Raw genomic sequence first — 17,682 nt, 5'->3', positions numbered from 1 at the left:
AGGATTACAGAATCTCCATAACTGGAGGCTGCTAACAAAGAGCAGACAAATGTCTCTGGAGTTGGGCAGGTACCGCTGATGCTGATCCTGCCTTGCACTGACAGCTGCATCCTGCAGGGCCTCAGGGGACCACCTGCCTCAGGGCAGCCTGTCCAGGCCTCAGGGCTGCCTGGAAAAGGGAAAGACACCTGCTCAGGTGGAGCAATTTGCACAGAACATCCGTATTATACACTCATGTTCTTCCTCATCCTGCTCCAGCCTTAGGTTTTGTTTGCTCTGTCTCATTCCAGGGCCGGAGCATCCCGCAGGAGTGTCCTGGGTGATTTGCACAAGCCTGCACACCACAGTTCACCTCAAGCCCATGGCAGTGCAGCTTGCCCTGGGTCTTCAAGAAGGGAAAAGCAGCCAGAAGAAGTGGCTGAGAAGAGCCAGGCTGGCAGTCAGAGGGGAGCTGGACATGGTAGGAACGTGGTTGTATGAGCAGAGCGCCTGGCACAGGACATGGTCCCCTCCAGGCTCACCCAGGGGCTGTTCCATGTGGATGCACTACAAGGGTACACTTTCTGATGGAGGGAGAACCATTTGGCAGAAGAATTCCACATTGAAGCTATTGGAAAACTATTTTCTATTATACAGATACACCACTGGTAGGAAGTATTAATTACAGTGATTGGGTTTCCCCTCCTTTGCCCAATTCAGGGGTAAGCACAATAATCAGTGTAGTTCTGAACACTGCACTCAGCTGCATTTTATCTCCTTCCAGCATTGCCATTGAGCTGTGTCATCTTTGTGACCCACGCTGAATGAAACTGCCTAGAGCTTTGGAGCAAGGTACCTTTTTATTATAGAAATGTTTATATATTGTATTAAATTTGGACTATATTAAAACATAAATATGCTTTGATTAATTACATTAATAATTTAAACAATATTTAAATAAAGCACCGAGTAAACGTGATTTAAATAACGGATTCAGTTTCCAAACTGATTCCTACAAAAACCCACCACTTTCATGCAGTGTTTGAAGAACTGGAGGCCAGAGCTGATTTCTTAGCAAATACATAACTACAGTTCAAGTTCTCTGCACACAAATATAAAGTTCACAAGGTCTGAGACTGGGCTGGGTTTTGAAGCAGAACTTCTGCAAAAGGATCCACACAGATCTGGACATGGACTGGGTTGCTCAGCTACTTCTCTACCTTACATGTAAACTATTTCCACACATTATAGTTGGTTTAGCTTAATTCAGCAACAACCCTGTTCCAACCTCTAGATTTTAAGTGATACGGCTTCTACCTTGTAAAACAAGAAGCAGCTTTCACTTGGACACAGCAGTGTTAGATTCCCTACCTCCAGCAAACTCAGCTGAATGCAATTCACACATTCAATGTAATGCAGGCCCACTTTTATTTAAATAAGACCAAAAGAACCTGACAAACATAGATACAGGAGATTTTATTTAACATTGTGTACAAAGAAAGGCTACAAATGCCTTAAGACTTTTTTCCCCCCAAACACAGTTTTTGGATCCCTTTTTCATACCGCTTTTCTCAGAAAGTAAAAAAAAAAATATCCAGAAAGACGATTTTTCCTCACTTTTTTCCCTTTCCTTTTTCTCTTCTCTTTGGGCCTAAACTGAGAGATGTTTAGCAGTACAGTTTCAACACCTTTCAGTATTAAACTATTTGGATTAGGTTTTCTTTCCCAAAACAGAGCACTATAAGATACTGAAGCACTAGCAACAGCAGTATAAAATGTCAAAAACTGACTCCCTAACATGGTAGTGTTTAAAACAATGCCAACAGTATTAGCTCTGATGAAACCCAAAATTATCCAAACAATAACAAGTTGTCTTCTACACCTGATAATTTAGCACTAATTATATAATTTAATTGTATTTATATTTAAATAAATAGTCTTAACTCCTTTCCTTGGAATTCTTCACGGATTATAAACACTTATAATACTAGAGATAAGAACAAACTACACAACTTACATAGGCAAGAGAAGGCTGAGTTTTATTTTTTTTGCTGGACAGACACAGAAAGGACAATGTTTCAGTGTCCTGCTGTGAGATCATTTTTTAATTCACTGTTTCATTGTGATCCTTCTCCAATTTATCCAACACAATGATTCATTACCCTCTTTTTGCTCCCTTGGTAATCACTTTCAGTCCTGATATCCCAACTCTTGAAACATCAGTCCCTGCATAGCTAAGTTTTATCCAGGATTCTGCAAGTTTTGTATGTGATTGTGAAACCCAAGACAAGATTTCTCTGAGGCTGTGAGCAGTAAGGAAGGGAGAAGAGGCTGCTGTGGAGAAATGACCTTTTGCTATGGCAGCTTTTACATTACCACCTACTCTATATGAAATAGGTGTTAGTTATGGATCAGCTTTCAGCTATTTGCATAATCCCAAACTGGCAAAATTCTCCTGAAATGGGACTAAAATGGAGGAAGTTTGAGCTACTCTAGATGGGCATTTGATCAGTCATTTAGGTGCAGTAAGAAGGAACTCTCAAAACTGCCTTCTGGGCCTTATCCAACTGCCCCAGGGGAGGTGGGAGCATCCAAGCAGCAGCAAGGCCAACTGCTCTCTGCTGGGCTCCACCCGCTGTGACCCTCCTTGGGGGTCACCTCCAGGAATCTGCTGTATCCTCCTTCCAGGCAGGAAGCTGTTTGGTACACAAGCCTGCCCTTTTGTACATCCACAGGGATATAAAACATCATTCTGCACATTGGAGAAACTGTTCATCTGTAGAATGTCTCAGGTTCTCAGAGCGTGCTACCACTGGGGAGAAGGCTGCAGCAGTTACACAAGCAAAAGCTCTAGTGGAAAATACAATTTTCTCTATTCTGATGAACCATTTTTGACGTGAGGATTTGAGCATGACTGCGATTAAGACAAAGCAGTAGCACCAACACTCCTGCTAGGCCTGGGGACTCTGTAATCATATTAATTCCCAAATATGCTTGAACAGCTGTAAATAATAGAATCTTACTTAGCTCACAACACTGGCCTACGTGAGCCCAGAGCATTAGCAGTACCTGGACCATTCTGCACAAGACTGGAAATACTTTAATTATCTCCAGTGCTCTGCTCTGTAGCTCTGCTACAAACTGAATCTCCCCATGTGGTAGTTGCTACAATGCAGAATGATGTGAAGTGGTTCCTTTGGAAAAGGAAGGATCTGTTTTACTGTAAGGTGAAACACGGCAGCAGCAAATAAATTATGTGAAAAGCTGTTGCATGGTTCACCTGCATGTTTTTCAGTGGTCTCCAGCAATGTCACTATAAGGCAGTAACACAAAGAGAATCAACACTGGAGGGAAACTAAGTCATTTTATAATTTTTTAATTCTTGGCAAGAGCAGTTATGAATTTGCTTGACCTGAAAGGCTGCAATCTAATGATATGGTCATGGAAGGAGAAGAATTGAGACAACACATACACTCAGATTTGCTTTGGTCCTACTGCCCCAACCATTTCATCATTGCAGCATGTTGTGGCATTTTATCCTTGCAGCCCAGGAACAGACTTTTATCTCAAACAATAGTTCACCTGTGTGGTTCTATGAGCTTCTTACTTCTCTGTGGTGGCAGCTCACCTAGGGTAACACACCTATTGCTGTTGCCACAGGGGGGAAAAAAGGAAAAGAGCAAGTGGTAAACTTGTCTTCCTTAGCACTGAACTGTGTGTGAATGTTGAGTACTAAGGAAGAGGGGCTGCAGCACATCAGAGCTGGGAGGCTCCAGTAGCTGAATTCCTGGCGTTCCCATATTCATGGTTATTTCCTGGCACGACAGCCTTTGCTCAGTTATCTGGGGCATGAGCTGCCTTCTGTGACTCAAAATGAGAACTCCTTTCTAGTCCCAGACAATGTGACCTGAGCGATTCCTAATTATGCTTCTCTTTTCCATTCGTGTTCCTTTTATTCCCTGAAGATTGTTACGGAAAAATCTATTAACTGTAAGTGCTTCCTTTATAGCTTCTGTTGGTTTTAAGGGCAATCCACATATTTAATTCCATTCAATTACAAAATTCATAGAATACACATGAACATTCATTTCATTTGAGTTCAGAATGGAGAACTGCTCATACAAACCCAAGGCTCCGGTATCTCAGTTGCACAGGCCCTGTGTTAAAGGAAGGGAATGGTACCAGGTTTATTTTTCACTAACAGTACCATGACAATGTTAGTCTAAAAAGAAAAACATCCCTGGATTACAAATTTAGGAGGGCATAAACAAGTGGCTACAGGAATTTCATTAATTTGATCGTATCTACTTGGGAATTGCCCTTTCAGATTTTTCTTCTTCAAGGAACAGAAGCAGGGCCCCCCCAAAATCCAGCATGAATGTACCGGTCTTCTGCTATTACAAGTCCCTGTTTTCTTGAATTAAAGTAAAAAGAGAAAGAGTAGGGTTTTTCTTACAACATTTCCCATTTTATACTAAAATTTCCATAAGAAGAATGTCACATCTGATAAAGTTACCCCAGTAGGTGACCAAGCACTGAAACAAATGGATTACCCAGTGAGGAATCAGAGAGAGCTGGGTTTTTGCCATCAGATTTTAAACATTTTTAAAAGCCTCACTGGTCAGTTTATATTTTATACACACTTGACAGAAGGGCATGTTAAGGTAAATGAACACACTGTGATGCCTTCCAGTGTTACACAGGTGACAAACTAATCTGGAGATCCACATATGCTTTAAAGAACAGTACATTTGTTTAAATAAACTCATAGAAAACTAACATGAACAACCATAAAACAGAGTTTTAAACAGGTAAAACAAATAAACTGCAAAACCCTGCCCCTCCCATGAACATCCTCCGTGGTTCCACCACCTCACGGCCAACACCACAAGTGGCCGTTTGGCTCCGGGCAGTGGGCACGGCAGGGACAGGCACCACACTGCTGGGGTTTGCCCTTAGCTGATACACTGGAAAACAGCAGCATTAAAATACAGCCTGAAATAGCTCAGCTACTACCTCAACTTGTTAAAATTGTGCAAGAATAAGGAACACCAGCAGCATTTGAGTGGACGTGTTTGAGTTTGGTTTCCCACCCTCCCCTCCCATACAAAGCACACACAGGCACAGAGCTGACTCTGAGCTAGGAACTGTTATTTCTTGTCCACCTTGGAAAACTTTTCTCTTAGTTTGCTTAACTTTTTTTTGATTTTATTTAAAAACCTATTCAGTGTTAAAAAAAAAAAAAATCCATGAGAATTTTAAAATAGTTTCTAAATGCCAGGACGCTGATGCTTGTTCCTCTCCTTAAACTCAGAGAGACACAGACTATCCTAATCACCTGAATTTCCTTAGCTGAAGATGTTAGTGTTTGAGATTCCTGTTCCTGAAAGCGACATTTGCAGAAAGGTCTCTCCAACACACTAGAAACTGAAGGAGCATAAACTCCCAGGGCACACCTAAAGGGTAACTTTTTGCTAGTTTGCTCTTAAGTTGTTTATATTGTACCTTTTTTGATACAGAAAATGAAAGAGTTTGGTTTTCTGACACAACTCACAAGGGAACATATAAGAGGAGAAATCAGGTGGCCTTCTCTAAAGCCAAGTTTTGCAATTCCCTTTTTGCTTAAGTATGATAAGGCTTATTAAAAAATAAAATAAAATAAAAAAAGTCCACAAAAAAACCCCGAAACAAACCAAAACACCCAACCAACATCCCCGGGAGAAGAACATAAAAGCCTTTTGGAAATACTTAAATTTCTGAAAACATAAGACTATTTGAAAAAAATTTAATTGCAAAATTAAAGGAAATTCAAGAAATCAATTCTCGTATTTCAAATCAGTCCATGATTTCATCATCAGCAATATGATGAACTATCTTTTCCAGCCCAAAATTACCAGCTTTGGGGAAAACATACTCATACTTAACAGAAATAATTAACGGGTTAAGTTAAATTACCTTTTTTTCCCTGATCCACATGCCTGCATGTTAGATAATGTTACATTAGAACTGAGCATTGTAATGAGAGACTGACAGCAACAACCTGTCACAGTAACCAAAGCAAAAGCCATTTTCTCGTGGTTACATACTATAGATCAGTAATTTAATATTAAAATTAACTTCCTATATAAATAAAAATAAAAAAGTTGGGCAAAAGTAAATTGGCACAGTCATTATGGTATTGCTTTCCAGTTTCAACACTGCAAGGAGCAGCCACAGATTCCAAACACCAAAGGAAAAGGTTATCACCCAGCCACCAGCTGTAGCTTGGGGTTTTTTTCCCCCTTTTCCATGAAGTCATCAGCAGTGCTTCTGCCTCAGGTCCATCCCCCCGAGGTGGGAGCTGGCAGGAGTGCAGCCTGTGGTACAAGGATTGCTGTGGTGGGATTGTGCCAGGGCAAAGGGAGAACAGAGAACCAAAACTAGAGTGTGCTTTACTGCTCTGCACGACTTGGCTCAAGTCAATGTTTGTCAGGATTGTGACTAATTTTTACCTTCAAACAGGCAAAAACCAAAAATAAAAATTAAAAAAAAAGTCAAAATCTTAAGCCTTCAAGTTTCTTTGCCTTCATTCCCTCCCTCCCCCAAAAAGCACCTCCTACTACAGACACATTTTCTGTTTTGCGGGTTCAGAAGTTGGAATGTTGTGGAAATACATACAAGAGAGAAGGAATTTCTAGTTGTACATTACATTACAAAGAGGTTTGCTCCCAGACCTAAGGAGGGAGGGATACTAAGCAATATTAAATTCCTATAAGAATCCTTACAAAGCATGCAAAATATTGATATACTCACAAAATCGAAATTTATATTTGTTCCTTTTTGATTTTGCAACTTCACAGTACAATAATTTCTAATATTATGCAGCAGTCAGAATTACAGTGACTACAAAATCAGTTCCCTTTTAATTTTTTTCTTTCTATTTGTTTGTAACACTCCTTTGCTATTTTTTTTTAACTGAGAGATTGCCGATCACCCATCAGAAAATGTGCAGTTCAGCACAAGAGGGGTTGCTTTCTGTGTCTCATTTCCCCACAGATGATGTTGACAGCCTGACCCTACCAACCTTTCAAAATCTGTCCCTCCCTCCCCTTCTCGTGCTGATTCCTTCTCTTGTCTTCCAGCTGTACTTTTCTTCTTGCCAGGACAGTGATGGACAGATGCCACTAAATGGATGCTGCAGAGCTGGGTAGGAAGTGGGGCTGGAGTGGTTTAGGAAAACAGCGTCGCTCCCACCCCTCGGGATGTTTGGCACAACTGCTTCATAGCCAGAATGCTCAGCTCTGGATACCAGCAATCAGATTCTGCAGTTTCAATTCCCTGGACAAATACTGCTGCCCTTTCTGCCTCTGGAACCCCTGTGGCTTCAACTGATTTAGGGAGGGAAACACAAAATTGGTGTTTGGCCAGACCTTTTGTACTGCTGGATGGAGTTCCACAGAAATTTCTCCACTGCTCTTATTTAAAACAGGGTTGGAATTTCTGGAGAATCCACAATGCATGCTACTTGCTAGATTGTCCATAAAGTACATTCTGACACATTTTTCAGAGTGTTTGTATCTATCAGAAAAAGACTCTTGTAGAAGCAACGTACAAAGCCTCCAAAAATTCAAGTATCAAAAAAAGATGGTCTGATAAAAGTCTGGAGTAAGCAGCCAGCCAAACTGACAGCCATTCATTTTTTTTTGTTCACAAATTCTTCAATTGTTTTTGCAGTGATAACGTTTTTTCTTTGGAGTGTTGGGAATTAAGTGTCTTCCCAATTAATTTTCATCGAGTTTGGTGGGGTCTAAGGAATTTAGCAATCCTTCCTGGACAATGTTGCCTCTGCTTATATGCAAAAAAACAACAGAATCACTGACTCTTATCCTCCCTGCCTCTCTTTAATTTGCTGTATTTATTTATAGTGTAACTTCATTGGATGTGTCTCCCTTAACCCAAAAAAACCATCAGAAGTGCAACACAGGCAAGAGCAGGGCATCTCCTTCCCCGGGGTGTATAAACATTTGCACCTGAAGGGCTGGGTGAGACAAAAAAAAAAACCCCAAACACAAAAAGTCCCAGCCCCCAAAACAGACCAACAGTTCTAGTTGTACATAAAACTGTTGGATTTCTTTAGAACCCCATTTGAATCAAGACTTGAATTTCTGAGGAGGGAATCTTAGATCCCAGACCCTTCCCTTCTCCTTCCTTCCTCCAAAGCTATGCTATTTTTGTGGCCTAGAACAGTACTTGAAAATCAGCAGTTATTAAAGACACAGTTGTGATATATCCTTTAACACCCCCTCACCCAAAAAGGGGTGTCCTATCAAGTGGTCCAGTAGAAATCTTGAAGTTTCTTTATGATAAATTAAATCCATAAAATGAGGAATACCTTCTGTCCCATTCCCAACAAGAATAATGGCCACACTCCGTGGTGCATTTGTTCAAGTGTCTATTGCTCCTTCTAGTGGAGATTCCACGCAGCTCCATCTCCACTTAGTTCTGGTCCTACCAGCACGAGGAGAGGGTGTTCTCCTTTTTTCTCCAGCTTGTCTCTGGTTCACAAACAACAGAAGCACTGAGGGCTGGAATTCCCCAGCACAGGAACAGGCCAGTCACATCTGAGGAAACACCAGTCAGCTTTTTCTCAGGGGTGACAGAGTTATGCCAAGAGCAGTTCTTTGTGTCCTGTTGGTACCGCGGGCACCTACACCTCTGTGGAAAAGAGAATGCTTTGCCTCTTGCTGTCCGGGGTAGGGATGGTCTCCAGCTGCAGGAAGTACAGAAGAACTTGAACCTGGAAAGAGAAAGAACAAGGTAATGAAGCCCTGGTAACTCATTCTCATCCCAGCTATTTGAGAGCAGGCAGACATGCCTACAGCTCTCTCCATGGGAGCATGTAGCACTTGTGGATTTGTTTTAATCCACTGTGTAACATCAGCAGAAATAGCAAAACTTGCAGTGCTTCAGAGACACCCTTTTCAGCTTCCAGGATGAAACAACGGCGCTGGTGTGCCAGTGCACTGAAAAAACTGCATCTAGAATTTGCCATTACTCAATGGAGAACATACAAACCAGCCTGACCCAGTAACACAGGCTCTGTGTTCCAACCCTCTGCATTGCCTTCACAGGCAGCAGTGGCCAAAGAAATGTAAATTTAGCAGAGGATTGTGTTGGTTTAAGTGTTGAGGAGCATTGCAGAAACACTTTTGGTCCTTTTATCCCAGGGCACCAGGATGGTGCTGGGAGAGCTTCCCAAAAACTCTTCCCTTGCACAAACACACACACGGGATGCACAGACAGACATTCCCTCACGAAAAGCTGTATCTGTACAGATGCAAACTGAACTGCCTGAAGAAACACAGTTCTACAAACAGTTTAAAATGTCACTGTAAGGGCAGAACTTGTTTTATGTTTCTCAAAAAAACTGCCATGAAAACACAGCGGGGTGGCTGAGCCAGGCCTTTCCCAGGAAGTGTCTTCACAAGATGCAATGGCACATTCAGCATCTTACCTGGGACATGACTTCTAGTGACCAGCTGTCAGTCATTGTGATGGGCTGGGTTGGGTTAGCAGGGATTTTACTGTCCTTCTCTGAAGGTCTGAGCAGTGTTGGTCCAAAGACAGTGGCAAGATTATGCAGGGACATCTTGTTAACACCTTCCCTCTCAGCAACCCTGGGAGAAGAAACAACGCACGAGGCAGATCTTCATAAATACCTGAGTTTTACAAATGGGAAACTGAGGCACAAAGGTTAAAAAATTTGCCCAAGAGAAAAGTCTTCAGCAGAAACACAAGTAAACCCCAGATTTCCTGGATTTTAATCCAGAACCTCAGTCACAAGATGATCTTTCATGTCTCCAGGAACAGTCTCTGGTGTGTTCAACATACATATGCAAATCAGCACACTGGGCTGGTATTAAGCCAGCTTATTGATTAATATCAAATGCATGGAAATACTTTTTCACAGTTGAAACCATATTACATAGACAAGATCAGAAAGACTTGACTGAACAAGGAACTGACAAGAGCATTTAGGCAAAGTGCTATCTATTTTAAAAATAGATTATATTGGATTTCAGACACCTTTTGAGACAGGGCTCACCAGACCTTAAACATGGCCAAAGCTTCATAACTTATGCAAAAATCTTTCCAGAACTTTGGATCCAGATGCAGGTGCAGTTTTGCAGAGACACTGCAGCAGGAATTTGCATTTGCACTAGATAAGCCCTGACTCTTTTGTTACCCCTTTCCTCCAGTTCTAATCCTTTTTCAGTATGAGTGGGAATGGAATTCAGGATTTACTGCCTCACTAAGTGAGTATGAGACAATAGTTATCTGATGAGCATTCACAGCAGATCAGCAAATGCTTCTTCATTTGTGTGATTCAGCACAAATTTAAGGAAAAGGCTCCTCTTTTCAAAATAACAACGCTTTACACATTAAATGCAAGTCTCAAGGAACAACATCTTACCTTTTTAAATGGTCCAAAAGGAAAAGGAATGTCACAAGGTTGGGTTCTGGAAGCGACAGCAACAAATTCAGCATACAGCTTTCCTTTGCAACAGGATCTGAAAGTGCTGCAAGACAGAGAACAAAATATCACCCCAGGCAGTGAGTGAGGATCTGACCGACTGTGCCACCTCCCAGCCAGCCATAGGGATGGGCCTGGATGGACTGTGGTTACATTATGGGCTGGAAAGAAGGTCAGAGTTGCACATCAATATCCCACAGCATCTCTTTCCTTTATTTCATAAATGCATAGAGACTATTTTTCTCTCAAGCAGTTCAAGTGCTTGGTGTCTTTCCCCTGCATCAAGGTAAGACGGGGTACACCCCCCTCCCCTCCAAAGGGGGCTTCCCTGGAAGCCTGACTGGGCAGTCAGCCTGCAGAGCCCCAGCAGGCAGGCTGGCATCCTGCTCTGAACCCATCCTTCAGAACCCTGGGCTTTTCCAGCCTGCACTCCAGTGTGGCAGGCGCCCATACTCCGCCACGTGGGAAGGCGCTGTCATTCCAACGCTCCATTCTGAGCTCTGTTCCACAACCCTCACAGCTTGCCCAGGCTTCTGTCCAACACTGCCCATTGTGTTGCTTCAGGAGCAGCCTCCTCCTGAAGAGTTTCCATCCTCAAGGGTTCCCTCTGCTGCTACCCACCGATGCCCTCGGCAAAGTTGGGGTACAGCTCGTCCGTGAACAGGGGCTCGGGCAGCTCGCGGAAGTACAGCTTGAGGGTGCCCGCGATGGCGTTGACGTCCATCTCGCTCATCATCACCGACACGTCCTTGTTGTCTGAAAGAGGGCAGAGCAGGGGCAGGGTAAAGGAGCTGCTGGCCTTGCATTCCTTCTTTTCTTCGCTTTGGGTCTGTTTATCCTTTGTCTTTGCACAAATAGCTGAGAGTTTTCCTGTTTACATTTCCCCAGATTAAATGAGCAACCTTCTGACAACCGAGAAGTGCTGCACAAATCACTGCAAATGGCTTTACATCAAGTCAAGAGAACCTCAGGCTCCCAGGTTGCTGTGCTGTGCCTGGTCTGAACAAGCCCTGCTTGACTGTATTTATATGCATTTCGACTTTTGTTAGTGACAACAGTTGTTATTCCAATTCTCTGCTTCTAACAGCCTGGAATAACAGACTCTGAGGTCTCTAACTCCCCACTGAGTGTAGCTAAAGCAATTCAGGGCTCACATTTCACTTTTGTTACTATTAGGAACAATAAAACCACCCCCTTTCCCTAAAACAAATACCAACAAGCAGAGCCAACACTGGTTTAATGGAATTTAGCATAAAACAGCATTTAACAGAAATGAAAAAAGTTGGTTTTCTATCTGTGAAAGACATCTATTGCACATTCAGCAGAGGTTTTGGTAGCTTAGGGGGATTGAAAAGAAAATCCAAGAAGGAAAATATTTCACTAAAGAAGTGAAGGAAAAGTGCAGGGAGGGTGAATTTGGGCAACTGGTACAGGCCTCATGACTGCTTGCCTAAAAAGGGAGCTGGAGTGTGGCTTGAGCAGTTCTTGGACCATCATGTGGAGGCAACTCAGAGGTGCTTAACCTGCCTGATCTCGGGTGCCTTTTGGGACACACAGACTGTTGTTTTAAATGCAGCACCTGTACGGAGCCCTTTTCTGCTCAAGATCAAAGAAAGCTTTGCAAATATCAAATTATGTAATTTTTTTACAGCCTGTGCACATCAGTCTAGACAGAGTTAAGAAGAGAACTCAGGAGCCCTGACCATCCAACCCCAGCTTCATAAACACTCCTCATAGTCAACCTTAGAATATCTTTTTTGCTGGCTTCCTTTCACAAAACATTCTTAATTTTAAGGACTTCTATTAATTTGGAGACCTCACGACAGTGAGGAAATTATGACTCCCGATTGCTGACGTTTCCCCTGAGAAAGGTGTCTGTCTTTTCCAAAGATTTGGCAAGGCAGGTAAACCCACCATTTCATGTCTGCTGGGAAGAATAACAAAAGCATGGTTTGGAACAAGGATCCATCCTGTTGTGTGACTGAAGCTATATCAGTAGCTGAAGAATATTAATTAAATATGCAGCCAGGGTTAAAATGATTCTCCTTGTGCGAGAATCTCTACCTCTTAATGCTTCTTGGGGAACATAAGATTAAGAACAGCAGAGCCACCTGACAGGGAGCTCAGGCAGGTTCTTGCAGAGCAAAGGAGAACATCAGGCACAAATACTTACTGACATCAAAGGCAGCTTTCAGAGCCTGGATGTCCGTTGCAACCCCAGAGACTCGGTAGATTCCCACCTCCTCCATCCCGCGCCGCTCGATCTCCTCCACGCACTGCCGCACTATGTAAGGCACCTTCGACCTCTCTCTCCTTCAGAAAGCCAGAGAGACGAGTTCAGCACAGCCCAGGCCCTCAGTGCCTGTTCCCCCAGCCAGCCAGGCTGGCTAAAACCACCCCAGCATTGCACTGTGCAAACCTCTTCTGGAAAATGAGGTGGGAGGAAGTCTGAGCAGGCAACCAGGACTGAGCTGAAAAACTGGAGAGAGTTTTCTGACTGTCTCAGCCTGGCTTCCCTGAGCACTTGAGCTTCTGGCCAGGTCCCAGTGCCCCTAGAGCCTATGACTCTGCCCAGGTAATCAGAAGATTCCCAAACATTCCTTGGATACATAGCAACTCTGTTGCTTTCAAATTAATACAATTCCATAGAGAGGAAATACAACACTTCCCAAACCATGTAACAGAACAAACAGGTTTCTGCTGGCAAATGATTCACAACAAAAGATCAGGGGTTAAAATAATACAACAGGATCCAAAGACCTTGAACATTTTTGATTATGGAAAGGAAACATCACTGTTCAGTGGCTCTGGAAATTTGTGACCATGTCAGCTAACTACAGAGAAGGCAAGGGCAAGAGGGATTTCCGGAATTCAGAGAAGCTGTCAGTAAACACCCTGGGTCCCACAGCCCGTGTGCACACTGCTTTTTTCCCCCGCAAAAAATGAAGCTGGGAGCACACAGAGCATCTCCTGTCTGCAGCCACATCTGCCCACTACACGAGTGGAGGAGGCTGGACTGCCACACCCCTCGGGGGGCACAGGCAGGTGCACCCCACTGGCCAGTTGCCTTTCTGCAAAACAACGGGGAGAAACGTGACCCCCGAGCTCACTTGGTGACAATGGCGATCTTGACCCCAAACACGCCGGTCTGTTTGCGGGACGGCATCCTTTTGAGGCTGAACTCCCTGCTGGTGAACTTCACCGACAGCTTCACCTCAACCTGGACAACAGAGATCAGATGGCACTTGGTAAACGTTTTATTTTATTTTATTTTCCCCATGCTGCAATGAAGAGCAAAGAAATAAAGCCCACGGGAGGTACAGAAGCAGAGCTAATTTCTGTTTGCTGCACTTACCCCATTCATGGAGATGACCGTGCGCTGCCAGTCTTTGTCCTGCAGTGCCTGCGGGTCCAGCTGGAAAAGAGAAGTTACCCATGAGCTGGGAACAGACTTCAGAGAAACCAGCTGGCCTGGAAGGCTTCTGCAAGTGAGCAGGGCACCATCACTTTTAACATGTTATTTCTTGTCCACAGGAAAACACACACTCCAAAGTTTTCCCAGTTTCAGGTAACGGGATGCTCAGATATTGTGTGGTTCTCTAAGCAGGGCTGAGGAGGACTCACATACATAGAAAAATTCAGCAACATGTGTGCAGTGTCTGCTCAACAACAAAGGCAACCTCAGTGAGCACAGTCAATGTTTGAATGGCAACAACCTGAGTTTGTTGCCATGGCTGTTTGCATTCATGGCTGTGGCACACACAGAGGCACATGGACAGCCAAAATCATCCCATCCCACAGGGCCAGGAGTCAGAGAAGAGGAGGAGAGATTTCTGAAATAATTCTGATTTGAAACAGAGAAACTGTCTCCCACTGCAGTTTTCTACAAACAGGTGAGATTGGGTGAGTGTGAAATTACTGCACTGAAATAAAAAACCAGGCTGGAGAACTCCATAGCTCTTGGCTACAGAGCCAACAGCTTCCAAGAAGGACTGAATTCAAAAGACATAATGACCTTAAGAGTGAGATCAAGGAAGAGAAATACAAAGTGATCCATACACAGGCAAGTAACTTTAAACAAACCGAACTTCTGTCAGAATCTGACAGAGGAGAAATGGAGAAAATCGGCCCAGAAATCATGGAAAGTTGTTCTCTTTCAACCTGCTTAGTCCTTTTCATTTCTATCTGAGAATGGAGACAGGAAGAACACCTGACCCTGCTACTGGTAGAATTCATTAAACAGAACCAAGTTCCAATCTCCCATTTTCAGCTTTGCTTGATCTTGAGTGGACAGTTGTGAGGCTGGGGAGCAGCTGACTCGAGTGCTCAAACATCACCCAGCAATTCCAACACTGGCTGGGAGAGCCCAAGCACATCCAAACCCAGGTCCAGGGAGACTGGCAAGAGAGAGGAAACAGCTGCCTGCACCAGGACTGGATCAGCAATCAGAACCAGCCAAAGTGGGAATTTGGTGCCTCCTGAGATGGCTTTGTAGCACTTGGCTCTGGAACACTGAGGCACAGTAAGACCAGGAGAGGCAACTGCAGTAGCCTCTGTCTTGAGTTTACTGCTGTCAGCAAACACACCCTCAGCAACCAGAGGTACTTTGCAGCACAGCTCCCCCCTCTCACAGAGCCCTGTGCAGAGACAGAGTGCTCTGGCAGGTGAGAGAAATGCTCAAACAACAGCAGCTGCAGGAAATTCTGGGAGATCTGAGACAATCATGGTCACAGCCTTTCCGAACATCGGCAGAGCAGCCCAGTGCTGCTGACAGCTACAGAGACAAGTGCCCCCATGCCCTTCCCCAAAGAAAGACAACCAGCAGAGAGGAGAGTTTCACGCTGCAGAGACCCCAAGCAGCAACAGAACAAGCAAGTGAGGCCAACCTTGTGCCTGCGCACTCTGTCCCGGACGTGAGCCCACAGCGGGACGCTGCCGGCACACACCTGCTTCCCTGGGGAACTGGACCGGCTCCTGTAGGTGCAACTCCGCCACAAATTCCTGAAGACCCCTTGTAAGGAATAGTCAGTAACCAGTAGCTCCCACATCCTGGGACTGCACAGAGGTCCAGGAGGCCAATGGGCAGCAGTGCTTGGCTCCAGTGGCTCAGCGAACCCAAACTGCAGCTCCTGCCAGGGGGGTTGGCTTTTAACTCCGGCAGAGCAGATCCGCCCCCGCCCGTGTGCCTGGCCAAGGTCCCCACGAGCTGGCCAGAGTCTAGGCTGTTCTTCCTTCAACTTCCGTGCTGGAAGTTTGGTTTCTTTCAACAACTGCATTCTTTCCCAGAATCAAGAGGAAACCATTTCTGAAGTGACTGGTTTCCTATGGAGGACAACCATGCTCAGTATTCCTGAAACCTTCATCTCCATCTGCCTAAAAAGTTATCTGTTTAAGTCGCCAAAATGGCCCTGCTGATGGACACAGTCACAGCCAATCCTCCTGCTCAGAAGCAATTTTCCATATGTTTTTAGAAGAGAGTCACTGGAAGTGTATTATTTATAGCAGGGACAGACTGCTTAAGACTGAAGAAGAAGGAGGGTTTTGAATATTTGCCAAAAACATTAAAGGAAGAGTCCAGCAGAATCCAGTTACAGTTTTATTTAAGCTAACAGGTATTACTGGTTATGTCTCAGTACTGACCAGGGAACTCCTGCCACTGCACAAAGTGAAAGCAAGTAAATAGCTGATAAAAATACGAGCCAAACACCAGCCTGCTCTGTCTCAAGAGTGACTTTCACATGGCTGCAAAGGACAAGCAGCAGCAGAGTGCTGGAGCTGAGAGCTCACAGAGACTTCACCCTGCTGGGTAACTGCTGGAGCTGAGCAAGGCCTGTGGACATACCCGAGTGTCCCTGCTGCTGCCTCTTGCTCCCTTCTCCCTGAACTTTGCTGCAGGGCTGGCAGGACTCCTGCCCTCCCCACTGCTGTTTGATCCCTGCTGGAGAACAGCTGGTACTGAATGGAGCCAGGGACAACAGGCACCAGGGTTGGCTGACCCGAGCCAACCCTGCATAAATCACTGGCAATAACAGCAATTAAGAAAAAAAAAAATCCCCCCCCAAGGTGCTTTTTAAATAACAAAACAAAATGATGGAAGCTATTAAAAGAGCAAAGCTTGAATAAGGTCTCAGCAACACTGAGCGAGACAGGAAAATCAGGTCTAACAGTCTGATAAGTCACAGTAGGAAACAGTCAACAGGAAACCAAGAACGTCATTGAGACTTTGAGCTTCAGTCCTGGACCCAACTGATGACTGACCTTCTGGGGCCAGCAAGAGCAACAGAGCAGCTGGAGCAGGAGGTACAGAGCACACTGAGCACAAAGAGCTAGCAAGAGAGATGCTCCAGCACAGAGAGCCTGTGACAAATGGGGTCGTGCTGTCTTCTGGCCTGATTAGGAAATCACTGACCTGGAAGAAAGAACATGGAGTAGAAGAATGCAGTCCCCAGCCAGCATGGCAAAGGGAGGCAGCTCCCAGCGAGCTGTGCCAGCTCAGGCAGGGGAGGCCCTGTGCAATGGCTGCCTCTGCATCTGACAGTGACATTCACTGCCCCTCTACACAGCTCCTTCAAACAGTGGCTTGGTTTGAATGACAAAAGCACCCGTGCCATCTCCACTGAAACAGAACCACTGTGTTGTTTCCCTGCCCTGTGCAAATAGGGCAGACTTACTAAACCCCTCACAGACTGTACTGCAGGGGCTTGTTTGCACAGTCCCCACCAAGAGCTCGTGCTGCACAGGAAAATACAAACCAACCAGTTTGTCTGTTTGCTGCTTCCTCTTTTGTAGCCTGTTCCCTGGTATTTGTGATGGCAAGCTGCAGCCTCAAATTCACTACATGAATCAAGCCAACACCTCTCTGTATCCTGCCCAAAACACAACAGAACAAAGCAGCTCAGCACCACGGGGGGTTCTGAGTGCAGGTCTCTGGCCCTTGTAGCAGCTCAGCACTGAATTCAGACAGGGCACAGCAGTCAGAGAGCAGAGCAGGGCAGTGAGGACCTGGGAAAAGGCAAACTGGGGGTGCTAGTCTGGCAAATGCAAGCTAGGCACTAAGAAGGGTGTCTGTGCTTTGCTTTAGGAAACCACCACAGGGAGCTTGATGATTATTTCTTTTTCCCCAGAGAGAAAAGCAAACATATAAAAAGAGGAAAAAACAAAGAAGCCTCAGCAGAAATGAAAGAGCAAGG

The 17,682-nt window shown here is 44.6% G+C and overlaps 1 protein-coding gene across 3 annotated transcripts in view; it reads right to left on the bottom strand.

Moving 5' to 3' along the window:
* Window positions 1-1,383: 1,383 nt before the first annotated feature.
* The window catches only part of BCR (BCR activator of RhoGEF and GTPase), a 100,582-nt gene continuing 84,283 nt past the window's right edge, over window positions 1,384-17,682 (bottom strand). For all 3 annotated transcript variants that reach the window (XM_051805338.1, XM_051805336.1, XM_051805339.1), the window contains exons 17-23: window positions 13,848-13,907; window positions 13,603-13,712; window positions 12,666-12,805; window positions 11,114-11,248; window positions 10,433-10,538; window positions 9,473-9,635; window positions 1,384-8,755 (exon numbers count right to left, since the gene is read on the bottom strand). In XM_051805338.1, the coding sequence (XP_051661298.1) occupies window positions 8,666-8,755; window positions 9,473-9,635; window positions 10,433-10,538; window positions 11,114-11,248; window positions 12,666-12,805; window positions 13,603-13,712; window positions 13,848-13,907 (804 nt within the window). In that variant the 3' untranslated portion in view covers window positions 1,384-8,665. The remainder of the gene's footprint in view (window positions 8,756-9,472; window positions 9,636-10,432; window positions 10,539-11,113; window positions 11,249-12,665; window positions 12,806-13,602; window positions 13,713-13,847; window positions 13,908-17,682) is intronic.

Source organism: Manacus candei, unplaced genomic scaffold (assembly GCF_025592945.1).
Source record: "Manacus candei isolate 608988 ecotype Guabito, Panama unplaced genomic scaffold, ASM2559294v1 h1tg000064l, whole genome shotgun sequence".
Classification (NCBI taxonomy): domain Eukaryota; kingdom Metazoa; phylum Chordata; class Aves; order Passeriformes; family Pipridae; genus Manacus; species Manacus candei.
The sequence above is the reverse complement of the archived record's forward strand: the minus strand, read 5'-3'. Positions and strand labels throughout refer to the sequence as shown.